The sequence below is a fragment of the Oryzias latipes genome, chromosome 10, assembly GCF_002234675.1.
Source record: "Oryzias latipes chromosome 10, ASM223467v1".
In the NCBI taxonomy this organism is placed as follows: Eukaryota; Metazoa; Chordata; class Actinopteri; order Beloniformes; family Adrianichthyidae; genus Oryzias; species Oryzias latipes.
The window spans coordinates 9,641,261-9,658,226 of record NC_019868.2 but is presented as its reverse complement, the minus strand read 5'-3'; the positions used below and the strand labels follow the sequence as shown (position 1 = coordinate 9,658,226).

The following is a 16,966-nucleotide window of genomic DNA, read 5'->3' as shown; positions in this document are numbered from 1 at the left end:
CAACAGACTTCTTCTCAAACTTTCACCTCCAATTCAAACAACGATCTGCTCGCGATTGAAGATTTATGTAAAATTAGCAAAGTGAACGAATTACACGAGACACAGGAGATTGATTGACAAGGTCAACAGCCAATCAAGACGCAGAACACAATGTCCTGTTAAAAAAGGAAAAAAGGATGCCAAATTGCTCTGAAAAAAAATGCGCAACACCAGGAAATGTGAACCACAATGTAGCAAGGGGACCGGTGTACTACTCATTATATCTGCTGTTTGTGGAATTGTTATATTTATTGTGTGTTAACGCCAACTATAAGGGGAGGATCCAGACTGATTAAGTCATTGTTTTGTGTCATCAGGTCCATCAGCACTCCTGTATCTGTTCCCATGGTGCTGACATCTTCTGGCTCTCTGGAGTCCGTTCCTCTCACCACAGTTCTTGCCAATGGGGACTCCAGTGACTCCTCCCCTCCCCGGGTCATTCTCCACACCGTCCCCTCCACAGCAGCAGGTGGGAAAGATGTGCTCACCATCCAGGCGGCGTCTCTCGCAGGCGGGGTCAACAGCTTGCAGGACGACCTCCCACAGCAACTTCTGTTCACCAGTTTGGGGACCGCCATCTCCTCCTCCTCCTGCACCTCCCCGGCAGGAGTCATTAGTTCCGCCGCTTCCAACCTCAACTGCATCCCCCGCCTCGTCACCATCAACACCACCAACGGGCAGACCATGGTGGCGCAGCAGCCGGGGACCGTCATCGCCACCGTGCTGAAATCCAGCGACCTCTCTGGGCTGCAGATCAAAGAGGAGATGCTGGACCCTAGCTACTTTCAGTCCATGGTGAACGGCGATCCGTCTCTGGCCATGCACACGTTTGACAAAGAAGACATGGAGATGGGTGAGGCGGAGCTTCACTATAGGACTGTGATCATCGATTCGAGTCAAAGCCAGGGGCCGAGTGGGACTGTAGTTAATGGACATTCCTCCCAAAGAAGCAGCCCCAGTGTGGGCCTTACCCCGGTTGAGGAGCTGGAGGTGCGCGGGGAGATGTCCCTGCAACCGGAGCAAGGAGTCAAATGCCTACAGGAGCTGCCTGTGTCTGTTCAATTGCCTGCAAACTTTATCCAGGTAAAAACAGAGCCTGCCGAGGCTTAGAGCAGCTAGACTCTTTGGCACAAACCGAACCGAAAGAAAACAACAGCTGGATCCATTTCCATCTTTTACTTCTGTCTCCAATCTTTAAGTACCAGAAGTGAGGGATCATGCAGCATATTGCTCCAAAAGTCACTCAGACCAGACTCGCAATTGAATGTTTACTCACATACACTGTGACCACGTGCCTAATTAGAAAAATCAAGAGAACAATAAGTTTGTTTTCTAAGATTTCTGTTTTTTGGTTAGATGTAGAATCATATTCTGTAAACCCAAACAGACAAAAATAAAGAAACGCAGAACACACCGTCAAACAAACAGAAGAAAAAGAAGGTATCCCTGCCTGCCATGTGCCACCTCCTTCATTTCCTTCATCACTGCTTCAAGAGGAGAGGGCAACAACCCCAAACCAGTGACTGAATGCCAAACAACCAAACCGTGGACGTGTGCGTTCTCCTTCGCCGTACAGGTTCCTGCTCTTGGGATGGACGGACATCGACCTGTCTTCTGTTAAAAAAACGCTCACGTCAATCGGAGAGTGCCTTACAGGAAGCTCAGAAAGAAAGCAAAAGATGTTGCTTGATACTCAAGAACTTACTATGCATTTATTTTGATATAAACAGAGCAGGTATGCATATACTGTCTATTAGCCTCGGCCTTAAAACACTGCGTTGCCCTGGAAACGGTCATATTGTTTGAACCAAGGACAGCGCAGCATCAGAACTGTGTATATTCAGACTGCAGGCACATTCAGATGGGGAGTGGAAAAGATAAAAAAAAAATGAAAAAATAATGTACTTCTGCTTTTAAAGGCTCAGAGGTTTAAATCCTGTTTATATGACGTATAGAATATATCTATAAATGTATGGAAAAAAATACACCTGTATGTACACATATAATATGCAACTGAGATTGAATTTTGAGGCCACAAGAAATGTATTTATTTTGTGAATTCCTAAATTCTGTACAAAACGGCACATTTTTTAAAAATATTATTGAGGAAAATCACAGTAAATATGAACCAGGAATCGTTGGTAGATTTAGTCCTTTTTTATGTAAAGCCGCCTTCTTTCACTTGTATAGCCTTCTATGTAATCACCCTTCACATTCTCTTGAATTTTGGACTTCTTGTTATTCTCTAGATATATTTTCTTGTAAATATCCTCTGATTTAAAGATACCACTGAATGTGCTTTCTGTTCTTACTTCCCAGCAGACATACCTCCCTGATCTTTTTGAAACGGACATAATAGATGCATTTTTTGTATTTAAGAAAAAGATTCAGTCAGTACTGTAGATGTTTGATGTGTCATCTTTAGTTTTTTTTTTTCATTTATGGAGCAAAAAAACCCCCAGAACCTGCTGAGTTTTTATATATAAAAAAAACCCTTCCTCCTCTACTGCACCTGTCTCACCTCACCTTTGCGCTTTCTTTATCTGCTGTCCCACTTGGTTAAAAAGCTCTTGGGCCAACTGTTCGATTGGCCCCCTGATCCCGTGGGGTGTGAAGCCATATTGATCCTGAGCGGTATCAGGGCTAAATTGGTTGTACTTTCCATCCAGACGGCAGCAGCAGAGGGAGGACGCTCAAACAAACTGAGCTCCAACCGTTCAGGACTTAAACGCTTCTTCAGCAGCTCAAACATCTGCAGGTCCTCTGAGTCCATGCTTGGTCTTTACCAACAACTATTAAACAGGCTTTCAGTTTGAGTTTATTTTTGTTTTTATTTTTTTGACTGTATATATTCTAGAAAAATTTGTCCCTGAAAGGCTGGGGAGGTATGTCCACTGCCTGTGTTTTTTCTTCTTTTGTGTTCGGTTCCTTTATGCTGAATTTTAGAATAGATTTTTATGAAAAATAAGTCAATATAATTAAAAAAAAAAGCAAACATTTTCCCTGTTTCCTCCGTATTTTGTTTTCTTTTTATTTATTTTGTCTTGTTGCAAGTGTGAGACGCAGATAAAATGTTACGCAGAGATTCCTTCTGAAAATTCAACCAGAGGAAAAAAAACGAATTAAATCAAACCTGGAAACAAATACCAAGTCTATTAATTTTTTGCCGTGTAGATAATGAAACAATTTCTGGCTTGGACAAAAAAGCTGCAGCTCTGGGGGATGTTTGATCGCATGGCATTTGGAGTGGAAAGTCAAATCTGCTGCGGGAAACTGGATTGGAGCCATTAGCAGTCCACAGACTGATTGGACTGTACTTAAGAGCACTGCTCCTCCAGTTGCTGTGGGTGGATGAATACATTAGTATGTGACATGCCCAGAGCTGAAGACAGCCGTGTCTGTCACTACGGTGAAATGAGAGCGCTTGCTTAGGCTGCTGCTGGTGTGAGAACGGCTTCCACTCACTCGGACGGATTGTTTCAGATCTTGTGTGCGTCTGTAGTCGCTTCTGGCCTTTTGGGCGTTCAAACTGGCGGTGTTTAAGGAGCTGGCTGGCAGCAGGGTTAGCCTAACACGTCTGTCTGTGTTTTCCACCCACATGCACACAGCTGTGTGCTGCACAATCCAGACTTGTCCTGGAGTTCACGTGCAGAAAATCAAGTTCAGACCCGACCACCAGCTCGAGCCTCTTCAATTGAAGCTTTATGCAGAGGAAAAAAACAGAACAACCACCTCTCCCTATTCCAGCCAGACACTTTGCTTCTCTGCTGAGTGGTTCATCGATCTCTTGCCACATGGTAAACAGAGGTTTAATGGATTACTAAAATAATGAAAGGCTACCAGCATCTGTTCTGTCTGTTTGGTTGGTGAGTCAAAGACCCTGGAGATGGAGCCAGAGCTGGGTCCTCTGAGAGGAGGACTATTTCTGTGACGCCTGCAGCCACTGACACAGCGCGAGTGTTTACTGCTGTGCCATACTGCCTCTCACAGTGGGAGAGGTTGAAGGATGACGAGTGACATTATTGTGCCTCCAGCTTGTGGCGGGAAGAGAACAGGGAAGGCAGGGAGAGTTTATTTAACCATCAGGTCAACAGACTTACTCCGTTTTTGCAAGAGAAAAGGAGGAAACTGCGGTCTTCTGGCTGCATCTACAATGAAAAATGTACATTACATTCATAAAAACTATCATAGAAACTTAGAAGGATTTAAAACGAATTAAATGGCTAAATTACCGTCATTTGTTTGTTTAGACTTACCTGCAGTACACCTTCGTCAACACAAGATGGCACTGGTGTCTCATGCCCTGAGCACCGGCTGAGTGTTAAATCCGGATTGAAGACAAGTCTTCCTTCAGGTCACTAATCTAAATACAGACACTCCTCATACATTGGTTTTTCTCTCTCCTCTGCCCCAGAATAGTAACTCACACATCCAAACAAACGAGGGATTATTTGAAATGAAAATAAGCAGCTGTGGGTGAAGCTCTCCTGCATTTCTGATGAGCAACAAAGAAAAAAATAATAATAAATAAAACAAATTCGCTCATGAGCTTCAGAGAAAGTGGCCATTCCTCAGGCCAAGTATAGAAATTCCTTTGAACGGCCATGACCTGGTAAACGCTGAGTATCTGAGTTTATCCTGCACAGCCGTCCATTTTGTTTCCCCCCTCCCCATCAGAAAAGTGATAAAGAAGCCCTGGAGAAGGGGGTGTGGGGCAGCTGCATAAAATGCATGAGAAAAACAGCGAAAGGCTTCATTCGAAATGATATATTCTTTAATTCTACTCTAAAAAGGAGGAGTTTACTGTCACAGAGGGCCTCATTTCTCATGTTGACAGTATTGAGCCACTCCATACATTACAGGAATTCTAATGATCTTCTATTTTTGAGTCCCCTGGTAATAATCCGATATTAGATTTTCTTTTTATGCTTTATTTTTCTATTTTTCCTTGGCCTTATTTAGTTGTTGTGTTCTCTGGCTCGGTGTGAGCTAAGCCAGCACAAATGTTTGACTTGATTACATGTTCTTTTTTCAATTTTGTGGTGGAAGATGCTATTTGAGCTCTTTTATTAAGGAGCAGATGCTTTTTTAATTTTCACAAAAGTTTGTATTTTTATTATTTAGAAGTTCGGGGCTTTTAAAAGTTTTAATATGAGTGAATTTCTGTTTTTCTTTTTCTTAAAAGAAGTACAAAAAAATTCTGAAATATGTCAAAAATATGTTGTATTTCTCAAACTATAAGACACCATAAAAACCTTTAATTAAAAATAAATTAAAAAAAGAAGAAGATTGTAGACAGTGCTACACCAGTGTTCCAAATAATTCGAAGCACCCTATATATGGATTAATTCTGATTGTGTTTACTGACATCAAAGTGATTTTGAGAGGGACATGGCGCTCTGTCAAAATGTCAGTCCTTTTTTATTTTAGGAGCTACAAACAAGGTTGGCTAACGTGTTGTGATGTTCTGTGTTTTTTATGCGTTACTCACAAGGTTGGACATTGGTGTAGTAACAGTAATGCTTATTTTAGCGGTATTACCGGTAGTCTGTTTTTTTATGTGTTGCAAACAAGGTTGGAAGTTACAGGTAAGACCTAGAGTTATTGTAAACACACTTATTTAAGTCTATTTTAATGCACCCTATAAGTTTGAAAATAGATCATTTATTGGTGGTTCACCTTACAATCTGGTGTGTCCTATAGTGCCGAAAATACAGTAGGTTGAATCAGGACAGAAATGTTCATAAATGTGTTTATTGGTCTTTAAGTTTGCTTTCAGATCAGCATCGTTTGCATCCTCAGAGCACAAATAGTCAAAGTGTGAGCATCCAAAGGAAAGGCCTTTTAACCCTTTGACACAGAACTTTAGCTTTAGCGTTGACGTTCATTCTACCACAGACTACTGAACCCTTTGGCCGTTGATGTTATTAACCTTGCACTGATATGCAACACTTTACTCTAATGAAGTATTGATACAATCAGCTGGTTCACATTGGTCATGGAAACTCCAGGCATTACGGGCTGGCATCCCTCTGGTTTTGCAGAAACCTGGTGCTATGTGCTGGATCAGGTGGGCTTTGCCAATGAAAAACTACAATGGGGGATTAGTTATAAAACATGTTGGCCCTCACCGCCTGAAGTCTGACACGTGGTGTAATCAAGTTTTTACAGTTTATCAAAGAGTTAGTGTTTTTTAGATGTGTGTTAAATGGTTCAAATCTGTTCATTTGAATGTTTTTCTTTTTCTTTTATAGTCTCTCTTACTTCAACAAGCTGTCAGGTCTTTTCCGTCCGACTTTCACGCCTGCTGGACTTTTCTCCCAACAGGCGTGAGGAGCCAACCATTATATCTGTAACAGCCCTCTAGTTGGGCTGAACCGGTCCATTTCCAACCACACCCAGGGCTTTGGCAATTTACTCTCACGACAACGCAAAAGCCTCCTCAGAGTCCTTAAACTGTGCTAGCTGGATTGACAAGTAAGAACATTTTTACCAAATACAACAATTTATGCCATCTTACCCCTGTTATGAGAACAAAGGGCTCAAGCAGGAGCAAGCTGAACGCATCCATTTTAATAAACACTTGACTATTTGATGTGATAAGCAGGAAATTGTGAGAAATGAATTATACAAAAGCTGATTTTTATGAACTTTTCCGAAGTGCCTCGGGGGTTTTTGCTTGTCAGTTTATTTGAAGTACGTTTGTAATTACTGCATTTGTTAACTCATGCCAGCATTTTTCACTTGACATGCTGCTTTAGGCTATTGACATTATTGATTTAAAAAAAAAACAGCTGAAGTCTCAATTCTATTCATGAGTATATTCATAAAGTATTTACATACATTTTACACAATGCCTTCACCAAATTCATGTCACTGTGTTTTATTGATATTGCTGGCTTTGTTATATGAAGCAAACATGAGCAATCGTCTAAATTTACTTAGAAGCCAAGAATCTTGCATAAAAAAGTTATGGATTAGAAAAAAAAGAAACACTTAAGGCATAAACACTCCTGTCAAACGTATTGGTGCTTCTCATGGCCACAAATGAAAATTGGAAATAGAGAACAGAAGAGCAAGATTAGTCTATTTCATGAAGTCGATTTACCTTAACATCATGGATAAAAAAAAAAAAAAGTATTCAGGAAATTGTTTTGACGACAGAGATTATTCTTGGAATAAAAGTTTAATTTGGAAAAACAAGAAAAGTCGTTCATTAAACTTCAAACTGTCACAGCAACAGTGCCCCATTTTTGTCTTCCTGTCTAAAGTGTTCTCATATAGCTGGAAAGCTCTGGTGCATTTATGCTCATGTTATGACAGAACATCAATTACAAATGCATATCTCACTTGCTTATTTGTTGGTTGCAGATGAGAATTATTTCAGCGCGGCGCGCCGAGGCTTGGGTGCCTTCTTACAGATCAGGATGGCCTCAGTCAGGAATAAATTGCTTGAACAGTGGCGCTATTTTAAGCGGTTTGCAAATTGCAACAGGGGCGAGTTAAACAGAGGAGGATAACACATCATTAGGAAGATCACAATAGACAGCTGAGGTCTCTGCTTCTTTAATTATACATCCTTATTTTGAACACGATGCCAAAAAAACATGAAGAAAGGAGTCAGACGTGAATTTTTTAGACTTTGTCATCAAATTTACAAGAAAAACATCCATTTTTATTCCAGCTTTCTATTTAGTGCAGCACACCACTAACGAAGGTAGGTTTGTATATTGCTGCGATAACAATATTATGTATATGCATATGACAAAGAAACCTCATTCACTTGCTAACTCAGACTATAATCCAGATGAAGTCTTTCTGAAATTTTCAAAAGAAACAATAAAAAGTGGGATCATGTGCACATGCGACAACAGTGGAAAGAAAAAACATTGAAGCCTTTATAAACTGAACATGATCTTGAAAATGTTGTTTTTGGTGTTTTTAACCTTTTCCTCCGGCATTTTTCTGATGACGCATATAAAGAACATGAATATTAAAATTGCATTTCTAAGTATTTCTGTATTCAAATTATTGTAAATCAAGATGTCATTTGAAAAAGCCTGTAGTTGTTACGCACAAACTACCATCGGTGGGCCACGAGCTCCCTGCTCCGCTCCATTCTGATGCATTCATTGGCAGACGACTAGATCCATGAACGTCTTTGTTTTCCTCAGCATCTGTTTGTTGTTTGGTTGGGGTTGTGAGGGGCTGTAAGCCAGCTGGAAAGCGTGTCAACATGATGGGTGACGGGAAGTGGGGATGGGCTTCCCATCCCACAACTCAGAGATCCCAACATCCCACAACTCAGAGACATAATTCTAATGAACTACTGCTGCTCTGCAGAAACTATGTCCTACAAAAGAGACAGAAGTTTTTTGAGCCTCTTTTTTTTTGAGGGGCTCATGATTGTGGTGGCAGAAGCAAACACCACAGCGACAGTACTGGCTGAAAACGGCATGATTCAGATAAAAAAAAACCACTGGGCTTTTAAAATATATCAAAAGATGATAGGAGTGGGACTTTAGTATGTAAAGTTGTAAACTTGGAAATTGTTTGACAGTTTATTAGGAACAACTTAATCCTGTCATTGTATGCCCAAAAATGCTAAAAATTGAGGATTATTTAGTTAAGAAGATGCTACAAAAGAACAGAGTTCCTCTTTGTAAAAAACAAACAAACTATTCAGTGTTTTTTATATACTTGTGATGCATAGCTCGGTGGCAAAAGACATCAAGAGAATCAAGCTCCAAACTGAAGCTTTCAAACTTGAAATCAATAAGCAATAAAGAAACAGAGTGTCATATTTATCTGTGGTTAGCTATATCTGGAAGCACCATTTTTAGAAATACATTTGCATTGCACGCATTATGGTTTTAGCAAACTCCTAAAGGAAGGATGAAAGCAAGGAAAAATGCTGCGGTTATCTTCAGCATTTTTTAAAGGCGATCTGAGGAAAAGGATACACTTTTAAAAGCTATTTAAGATTACATTGATCACGCTTGAATTCCTTTTATTTGATGGAAGAACAAACTAAAAGACAAATGGATTTCAATTCCAGACGTCCGCCTCAGATCCTGCCCAGCATGCGAGCGATCCACCAGTTGCACGGCATCACAATCTGACAGATGACCCGGCCTCCTTGGTAGTAGTACGGCCAGGGGTTGAAGCCGCCCAGGGGCTCGTGGTAGCGGCGGCAGAAGCGGTAACCACGGCGACAGTACTGGCAGCAGTAGCCACGGTCGTCCAGTTGGTTATCCAGCTCGATTCCAATATCCCGCTGCAGAGGACACAGGAGTGGGCAGGGTTACAATCGCACACATGACAAATGCCAGTCCTCCAGAGGCAAGGGCAGGACAGCAGAAAAGAGGAGCGGGTGACAAGAATTGATGAGGCTGCTTTGGTTGTAGGTCAACAGAATACAGGCAAAAACCAAACAAGAGCGAAAAGATCAGGAGTGATTCCTTTGAAAATGCCGGCCCGTGTGATGCTTGATCACGGCGACAAGGAGATCAAGATAAACGGCGCATCGAGCAGGCTTGAATTAAGCATTAAATATAATACCCTTGACCTTTCTATTATACACAAGGCAGCACAATAAGTCCAGCCTGCACGGCTCCTCTCTCAATTCTGTCTTGAGTCAAAGGGAACTCAGTTGTTCGTTACCAAAGTAATTACACTATTTCTTTCATCTTTGACCTCTTAACTTCCTGAAACGAAGCAGTGACTGCCCCTCCTCCAACAGAGCATTCAAATTAGAGCTTCTCATGTCTTGGCGCCCTCCTCCTGACCTTGACTTTAAGTGCACGGCGCATTCCTAAAGCAATTAGCAGAGTAATGATCGCCTAAGAAGGATTCTTTCATTTGCTCTCGCTGGCTGCCTCTGAATTTATAGAGGGTCCAAATGAAACCCAAATGCAAGGTAAATTGGGCAGAATTAATGGCCCTTGGCTTTTTCCATTGTGCTGGTTAGTTCATGCACCCATTGACTTGTAGGGCTGAGTGCCATGCCTTTGATCAACTCCAAATGGGGTTGATAGGACGGGCTGCTTAACTCGGAAGGAGAGTTGAGACAGAAACTATTCACGATTGCTTATTTTGTCCACAGTGCTAAAAGAATTAAAGCACCTAATTCAGCAATGTTGCTCAGCTAGCAAGGAACTGATTAGCAATACCAGAAATGACACAGAATAATCACGAATGAGTGGTTTTTGGAAACCTATCATTCATTAATGTCCACAAGATAACAAAAAAATATTTATATAAAGACTAATTGATACCACTTGATCAAGTAAAAAATCAGTTTGGTTTGGAAAATAAATCCTCACTGATTGATTTCTTTAAACGTTTGTGATGATGTTTTAGTTTAAGATCAAAAAAACAGAAGAGGGTAATAACTTTTTGACCAATTTTATAAATGATATAACGTATAGATATATTTAATTTAATATATATTTATAGATGTATTTATTTTCGTGTTTCAATGTAAGAAAATATACGCTTTAAAATAATAATATTTGGAAGCCAAGTCATAACAATAGCTTCAAACACTGACATTGTTCTTGGGCTCAGTCAGTGATAAAAAATTGACCCTTATCAATGGATATTGCAGCACTTTAAAACATTTAAATAGAATAAAACATATTTTGTCAAAGAACCTGAAGCAAGTAAGCAGTTTGGGTGCAATTTGAATAAGGAAGATCTACCTCGCATACAGGTATGCTGGGTTGATGTGATTACTAAGCCTTTACTTTGAACCAATACCCTTCTTCTTCTCAGCCAATCACAATCAAATGTTTCCTTTTAATTTCATAATGGTCGTATCTCTGCACAGTTCGCCGTCCCTCCTCCACCCTGTGCTCCACCTGGGGCTTCTCCCTCTTGTTTAAACTCTCAACCTGTAAAATAAGTCCAGTTTTATAGAATAAGAACAAAGATCTAATAGCGATTGAAGATTGATGTAACTCTGGCATTCTGCAAAGGAGACACAGGACAGAGGAGATTAAATGGCAAGGTCTATAGCAAATCAGGATGCAGATCACAATGTGCTGTTAAAAAAAGCATGCATAATTGTACTGAAAATGGCCACAAAACAGCGAGACTGCAATGTAAAAAGGGACCACTGTACTTTCATTTCTTATATCTCTCCTTATTGAAATTTGCTCAATAAAGTCTGGAAAATAAACAGAAAAATCTCCAACATAACATCAAATAACAACGACGTCAATCAAATAATCCAGAATAATTTGTAAAATAACCTAGAGATTGGTCTGGAAAATAAATCAACTTTAGTTGCAGTCCTAATCTAAAGTGACCTGCTACTTATTGGCGGGTTCATTATTTACTCTTTTTATGTAAATACTAACTTTTATATGACTAATCTTTTGGTAAAACCCTTTATTTCCATGTTTTTAAAATAAAACACGAGTTGACCACTACTTAATCATTTACTAGCTTGAAGTTTTTTATCTTTTTCCTTCCATTTATCAATATTATGTGCATTTATACAGCTAATCATACACTTTCAAAAAAAACAAACTATGGCTTTTTATGATTAGTGTCTGGGAGACACAAATGTCACTATCTTACTCTTACAACGATGTCTGCATGTAGTAAAAAATATACATTTATGTTTGTGTACAGAAAATGTTTAAGCCCCCTCCCCTTTTGTCTCCACCAACTCAAGCGGGCAAATTAGCCGATTAGTTGCATCTACTCCACAAGTAAGTGAGCAGTCAGTCACGACAGCGGTGCTGGTTTGGTATCGCGGCAGCTTCTATGAATTCCCCACAAGCGTGACCTATAAGAAAGTGTGCCATGCGTTTGATGTGAGCCATGATAAAGTGAGCAACACCTCACACTCGTGAGACATAATTAAAATACATAGAAAGGGTGCGACGGATGATATCGAGGATAGATGGGGTTGATTTATTACTTAGACTGGCAGAGGTAGGCTTTTAACGATTTATTGGTTCAGTCAGGTTTCAGGTCATCAGCTTCCAGGCAACAATCTGTTATGGAAACAACACGAAAGCTGTCAATGGACCAAGGATAATCTTATCTGCTCCTCACAGCCCAAACTGGGAAGTTATGAAATCTGGAGCTGCGGCTCAGAAATGGAAGAAAATACTTTATTCAAAAGACGTTTGTCAAAACAAGCAGCCAATAGGCAGCATTGTAGCTTAAAGACAATTAATCAGAGCTATCCTTTTAAAACGGAGGGCACATATTAATCACCCTGGCTTTGAGATGCCGTCTCTAGCGGGAAGCTGCGGTGATAAGAATGGTTCACCTTGGGAAATCTGAGACAGTCACTCACAAACAAGCAGCATTAATGAAGAGTAAAACCCATTACCCTCTTGATGTATCTGATTTCATCACGCACTCATGCTCTCATGCAAACGCACACACTCGCACACACACACAAAGGCAGCGCAGCTCATAATTGCAGATGTTGGATGGGAACGAGTCGGCGGAGTAGAAAACTGTGTCAGTCATTCAATAAGATGTAACCAATCAAAGCATGACTCCTCTAATCTCCACACTTGTTGGTGTTATTTCACACACGCTGATCAGCGCTCTTCATGAGCTTGAAGCGCAGGCCTGAATGTGTTATTAGACAGCAAAGCTCATCCCGTTCATTTTGGCACCAACCGGCAAAGATAATATTTCTGCTGCATTTTGTATTCAGAAAAGCTGTTTTACCGGTTTTCATGTTGATACACAGAATGGAGCAACATATGAAATGCTTTGACGCATGACTTCACCTCCCAATTTCATCTCCCTGCATCACAGGAAATGACAACAAACTGGATGAACGGTGATGTGGCGTACTGGGCGAAGCCCCAAGGTTTGTGGGGATTGGGCGAGTTTACGCCGAGAAGAAGCACGTTAGCGGTCAATTCTTGGATGGAAACAAGCTCGTCCCAGCTATATGAGTCAAGGACAGACGTACGCCCCCATGCAGCTTGTCAGAGAGTAGTTATTCAGTTTGAAATTTCCAGGGCCAGCTCCAAGACACACTGCACTCTGACATGGCAGCCGTGGCAAAGTTCAACGACATATATCTGTCAGCCTCTGTCACAAGGTCTCAGACGATTATTCTGCTTTATGAGCGCTCGCTGTGGGCAGACGTGGCACTGAATCCCAGCCTTATGAAATGCAGATGAAGCCAATGCATGTATCTTTTTTTTTCTCTCTGTCTGCCTGTGTGACAGCAGGAACCGCCTGCGTCGCCTTCGTGCACATTTACATGAGCTCTGCGCGGGGGAAAAAAAAAAAAAAGATAAAAATGAATGAGGCTTGGCTCACACATGTGGCCTCCCACTGGCTTGCGCGAGACTTTGGACTCCCAATTACAGGCTGCTGCTTGCCCTCTGCTTGGCCACAAAGGCCTTTGTTATCAGCAGAGCCACAAACAGCGCTCGGACATGCCGCTGGAATGGACTGCAGAGGAATGCATTACTCAGCTGATAGTGGCACAGCGATTCAAACGGAGAGCTGGGTTTTTTTTAAAATCCCCTGGTGTGTTTTAATTGCGTGCCGCTGCATCCCCTGCCACAAACAATAACGGAGAAGTCGGAGAGGCTGTGTGTTGAAGGTGATTCTGGGACGGGGCTGATAAATGCCAACATTATAGGACATCCCATTTCTCTGTGTGTCTCCCACCTCTGAGGAGGAGCGACACATTTTCCTTGACGTTAGCTTTAGTGACAGCTCACCTGTAAGTGCTGCATGTCTTCGTCTGCTTTGAGCGTACCGATCCGTGTTAATATTCTGTGCAATGGGAATTTTCTGTGGTGTCCGGGATAATTAATCATACACTATTGAGTGGTTTCCTTGCAGCATGCCAAAATATGCCATTCGGCTAATGCGTTTATTCTATGTGCTTTGATAATTAAAGCATTATTAATAAATGCAGCCGATCTGTGCAGCAGTGAGTGACCTTGAGAAAGCTTTTTCATGCACCGCTTTCCCCCGTCAGAGAAAAAAAAAGGAAGTCGACAAAAAAGAGACACTGACGGCTGCTGTAAGGCACTACTTGCTGCCTTTGAATGATATTCCTCTCAATTAATGGAGAGACATTTAGGGAGTCTTCAATGAACTGGCCTTACTTAAACAGATATATGGAGCAATTGCTGTACCCTCTGGTGCACAAAGTCAGTTTTAACATCAATTAGTGAGCGATTTATATGCAGAAAGAGTTGCGGCAGAGCTGCAGCCGACTGAAGCCGCTCTGCTGTTGCCTGATGTGTGGTCCCTGGATGCGGATGAGGAGCAGAGCCGCACTTACATAGTCATTTACGGGAGGGTGATCCAAGACATCTCGGGCAAAACGCTGACCTGTGACCTCTGTGTCGGGTGTGTCCACATCCTGAGCCTCAGCTTCTGAAAGCACAGGAGCAGAGCAGGACTTCAAAACTGTCACAACTTTACTTTCAATTTACATGTCTTACGCTCTATGGGGCGCGCACAAAAGCCTTAATTTCTTTCAAAAAACAACATTCATTCATTCATTGATTCTTCCATTTATTCCCTTTCGGGGTCAAGGCGCTGCCGGAGCCTATCCCGACCACTTGTGGGCGAAGGCAGGGGACACGCTGGACAGGTCGCCAGTCTGTCGCAGGGTAAAAAACAACATTGTTCCTTCAATATGTTTTCAATCTGGTTGCACTTAATCATGTCGAAACCATTTTGAGAGGTACTATCAAAATGTTTGGTTAGGTGTTACTGTGAATATACATTTAACATGTAGCGGTGTCAGACTTTGCTTTTTTATGTGTTACTAACAAAGTTGGGAAATACTGTAGTCGCAGTAATGTGTGTTTGCTATCAGTCTGTGTTTTAATGTGTTGCAAACAAGGTTGGGAGTTAGAGGTCTTGGGAATTTGCTAACGCTTCTAGCGACCTGTAGCCTGTGACAAACAAGTTCTATAATTAATGTGAACACTGTTAATAAAGTCTGACTGATGGACTTATCTCTGAATCTTGTCTCTGTTAATGTAGCTTATAGTGAAGTGAACCTTTTATATGACAAGTTCAAAAATAGACCCTTTTCATTGACAGTGCATTTTATGGTGCAGAACTATGGTAGTTGATCTAATCTTTTACTTATATGTGCTTCAATTATTTCTTTTTTTCTGCATTGATTGAGATAAAAATGTCAAAAAATACCATGTCTAATACTATATTAACTGCATCTTGGAGAGTACTGTCCTTTAATTTATACCACATTATATGCTTGAAACATGCTGGAAAAGTTCCGACGTTGCCACAACCTTTTTCATAAAACTTTTCTGCTTTGTTTAAATGACAAAAATGATAAGCTTTTAAGTCCTGTTTAGTTCTTTATCAAACAATCACTTCACCTTTTAAATTGACACAGTAAAACGTGTGTGTTCACACACCTCATGATCAGAAATTATTTGTTTTCACCTGATGAGAGTTCACACATTTTTTTTTAATCTAGTTTACTTGTCTCCCCCAAGACAAAAGTTTTGGAGAGGTGCCACTGTGTGGTAATGGTAGCTGTTAATTGTTGCTGCCTGGAGTTTCATACAGAGTTGTTAGAAACAGAGGCTTTTGAGAGACAGATCCATGCTTCGCTCTTATCTTAATCAAAGACAATAATAATGCGTCAATCACATGTTAAAGTTATTGTTAGAGCATATTCCTCTGATGTGACCTTTTGATTATATAAGTCGCAGTTTCTTAGATAGTTTGGCCGGGGGTACGACTTATATTCAGGTTCGACTGGTATGTGATTTTTTTTAAAAATAAATAGCAACAATCGCTAGGGTGTTGTGGCTGTGTGTTAAATTCTAAAAATAAGACTGTGCTCAGTCTTACGCTGGGTTTAGCAGAATTGTCCAAAAGCGAAACAGAGGATGAAGAATTCAATGGATTTAGTGGTTTGAAGGGATACAAAGAGTTGTTAGCATATTCCTTATGCAACGGTTATCTAAAAAAGGTTGCACCAATATTTTACATACGTCCTAAATAAGCATTGATGTGTTACGGTAGTGACGTGTAGATATATTCAGTCTATTATTGTTATCTATTTTATCATTATCATTTGCCTTGCAAGATGAAATGTCTGTTCTTGTTCTCATATTTTGTTAGATAAATTTCTCCTCAAAGTGTAATTTACATGTGATTTTTTCTTCTTAATTACGCTTTTTTTTGGGCCGCTGCAACTTATAGTCCGAAAAGTACAGTACTTATCTTACCTCTGAAGGAGAGTCAATTTGCACTCACTTAATATTGCTGAAATCTCAGGATCACAAGTTTTTTATTTCATCATTTCCCAAGATGTATCACCTCATGTTCAAAAGTTAAGGCCTTTGAGACGCCAGCATCTCATCGTACTAAGCTGTTTGTTTAAAAAAGAAAAAAAAGCTTGGGCCTAATCTTCCTCAAGTGTCACACTGCAATGTCACAAAATAACACTTTTTATATAAATCCAATCCTAGACCTGATCCAACACTTATTTCCTATCCTCTAAACGCTGAGTTTCCTCTGCACTTCATCAGCTATTAAATGTTCATTTGATGCTCACACTGATTTTTCTAACCCAATCCCTTGCAATTCTTCAAGCATTTTTCTAATAAGTTACCATGGCAACTCCACTTTCCAATTATGGATTGATTGAGTCAGAAGGAATTCCCATCTGTGTGTAGATGTTGCCACTAGATTAGCATTAGATTTTTAATGTTGCTTTAGTTTGCATTAGCACCTAATCTGATTGCACACTGATGACAGTCCTCAGCAGCCTTTTGCAGACTTGTTCAACCAGTGTTTTAATGTAAAGTCAATTGGTAACCTGAAGGTTATCATGCTCAAATCTAAAAATATCTATACAGCAGTTTCTAAATACAAGGTAAACTCATCAAAATATAGTTGTAGTGTTTATGAATTAATTTTTAAAAAC

The 16,966-nt window shown here is 40.5% G+C and overlaps 2 protein-coding genes across 4 annotated transcripts in view; one reads left to right on the top strand and one right to left on the bottom strand.

The window, feature by feature from the left end:
* The window catches only part of elf4 (E74 like ETS transcription factor 4), a 41,516-nt gene extending 38,336 nt beyond the window's left edge, over positions 1-3,180 (top strand). For all 3 annotated transcript variants that reach the window (XM_011479914.3, XM_011479913.3, XM_020706433.2), the window contains one exon: positions 357-3,180. In XM_011479914.3, the coding sequence (XP_011478216.1) occupies positions 357-1,149 (793 nt within the window). In that variant the 3' untranslated portion in view covers positions 1,150-3,180. The remainder of the gene's footprint in view (positions 1-356) is intronic.
* A 4,026-nt stretch (positions 3,181-7,206) lies between these two features.
* Positions 7,207-16,966, bottom strand: part of tnmd (tenomodulin) — a 123,946-nt gene continuing 114,186 nt past the window's right edge. The window contains exons 6-7 of the mRNA XM_004073071.3: positions 14,330-14,424; positions 7,207-9,316 (exon numbers count right to left, since the gene is read on the bottom strand). Of these exons, the coding sequence (XP_004073119.1) occupies positions 9,107-9,316; positions 14,330-14,424 (305 nt within the window). The 3' untranslated portion in view covers positions 7,207-9,106. The remainder of the gene's footprint in view (positions 9,317-14,329; positions 14,425-16,966) is intronic.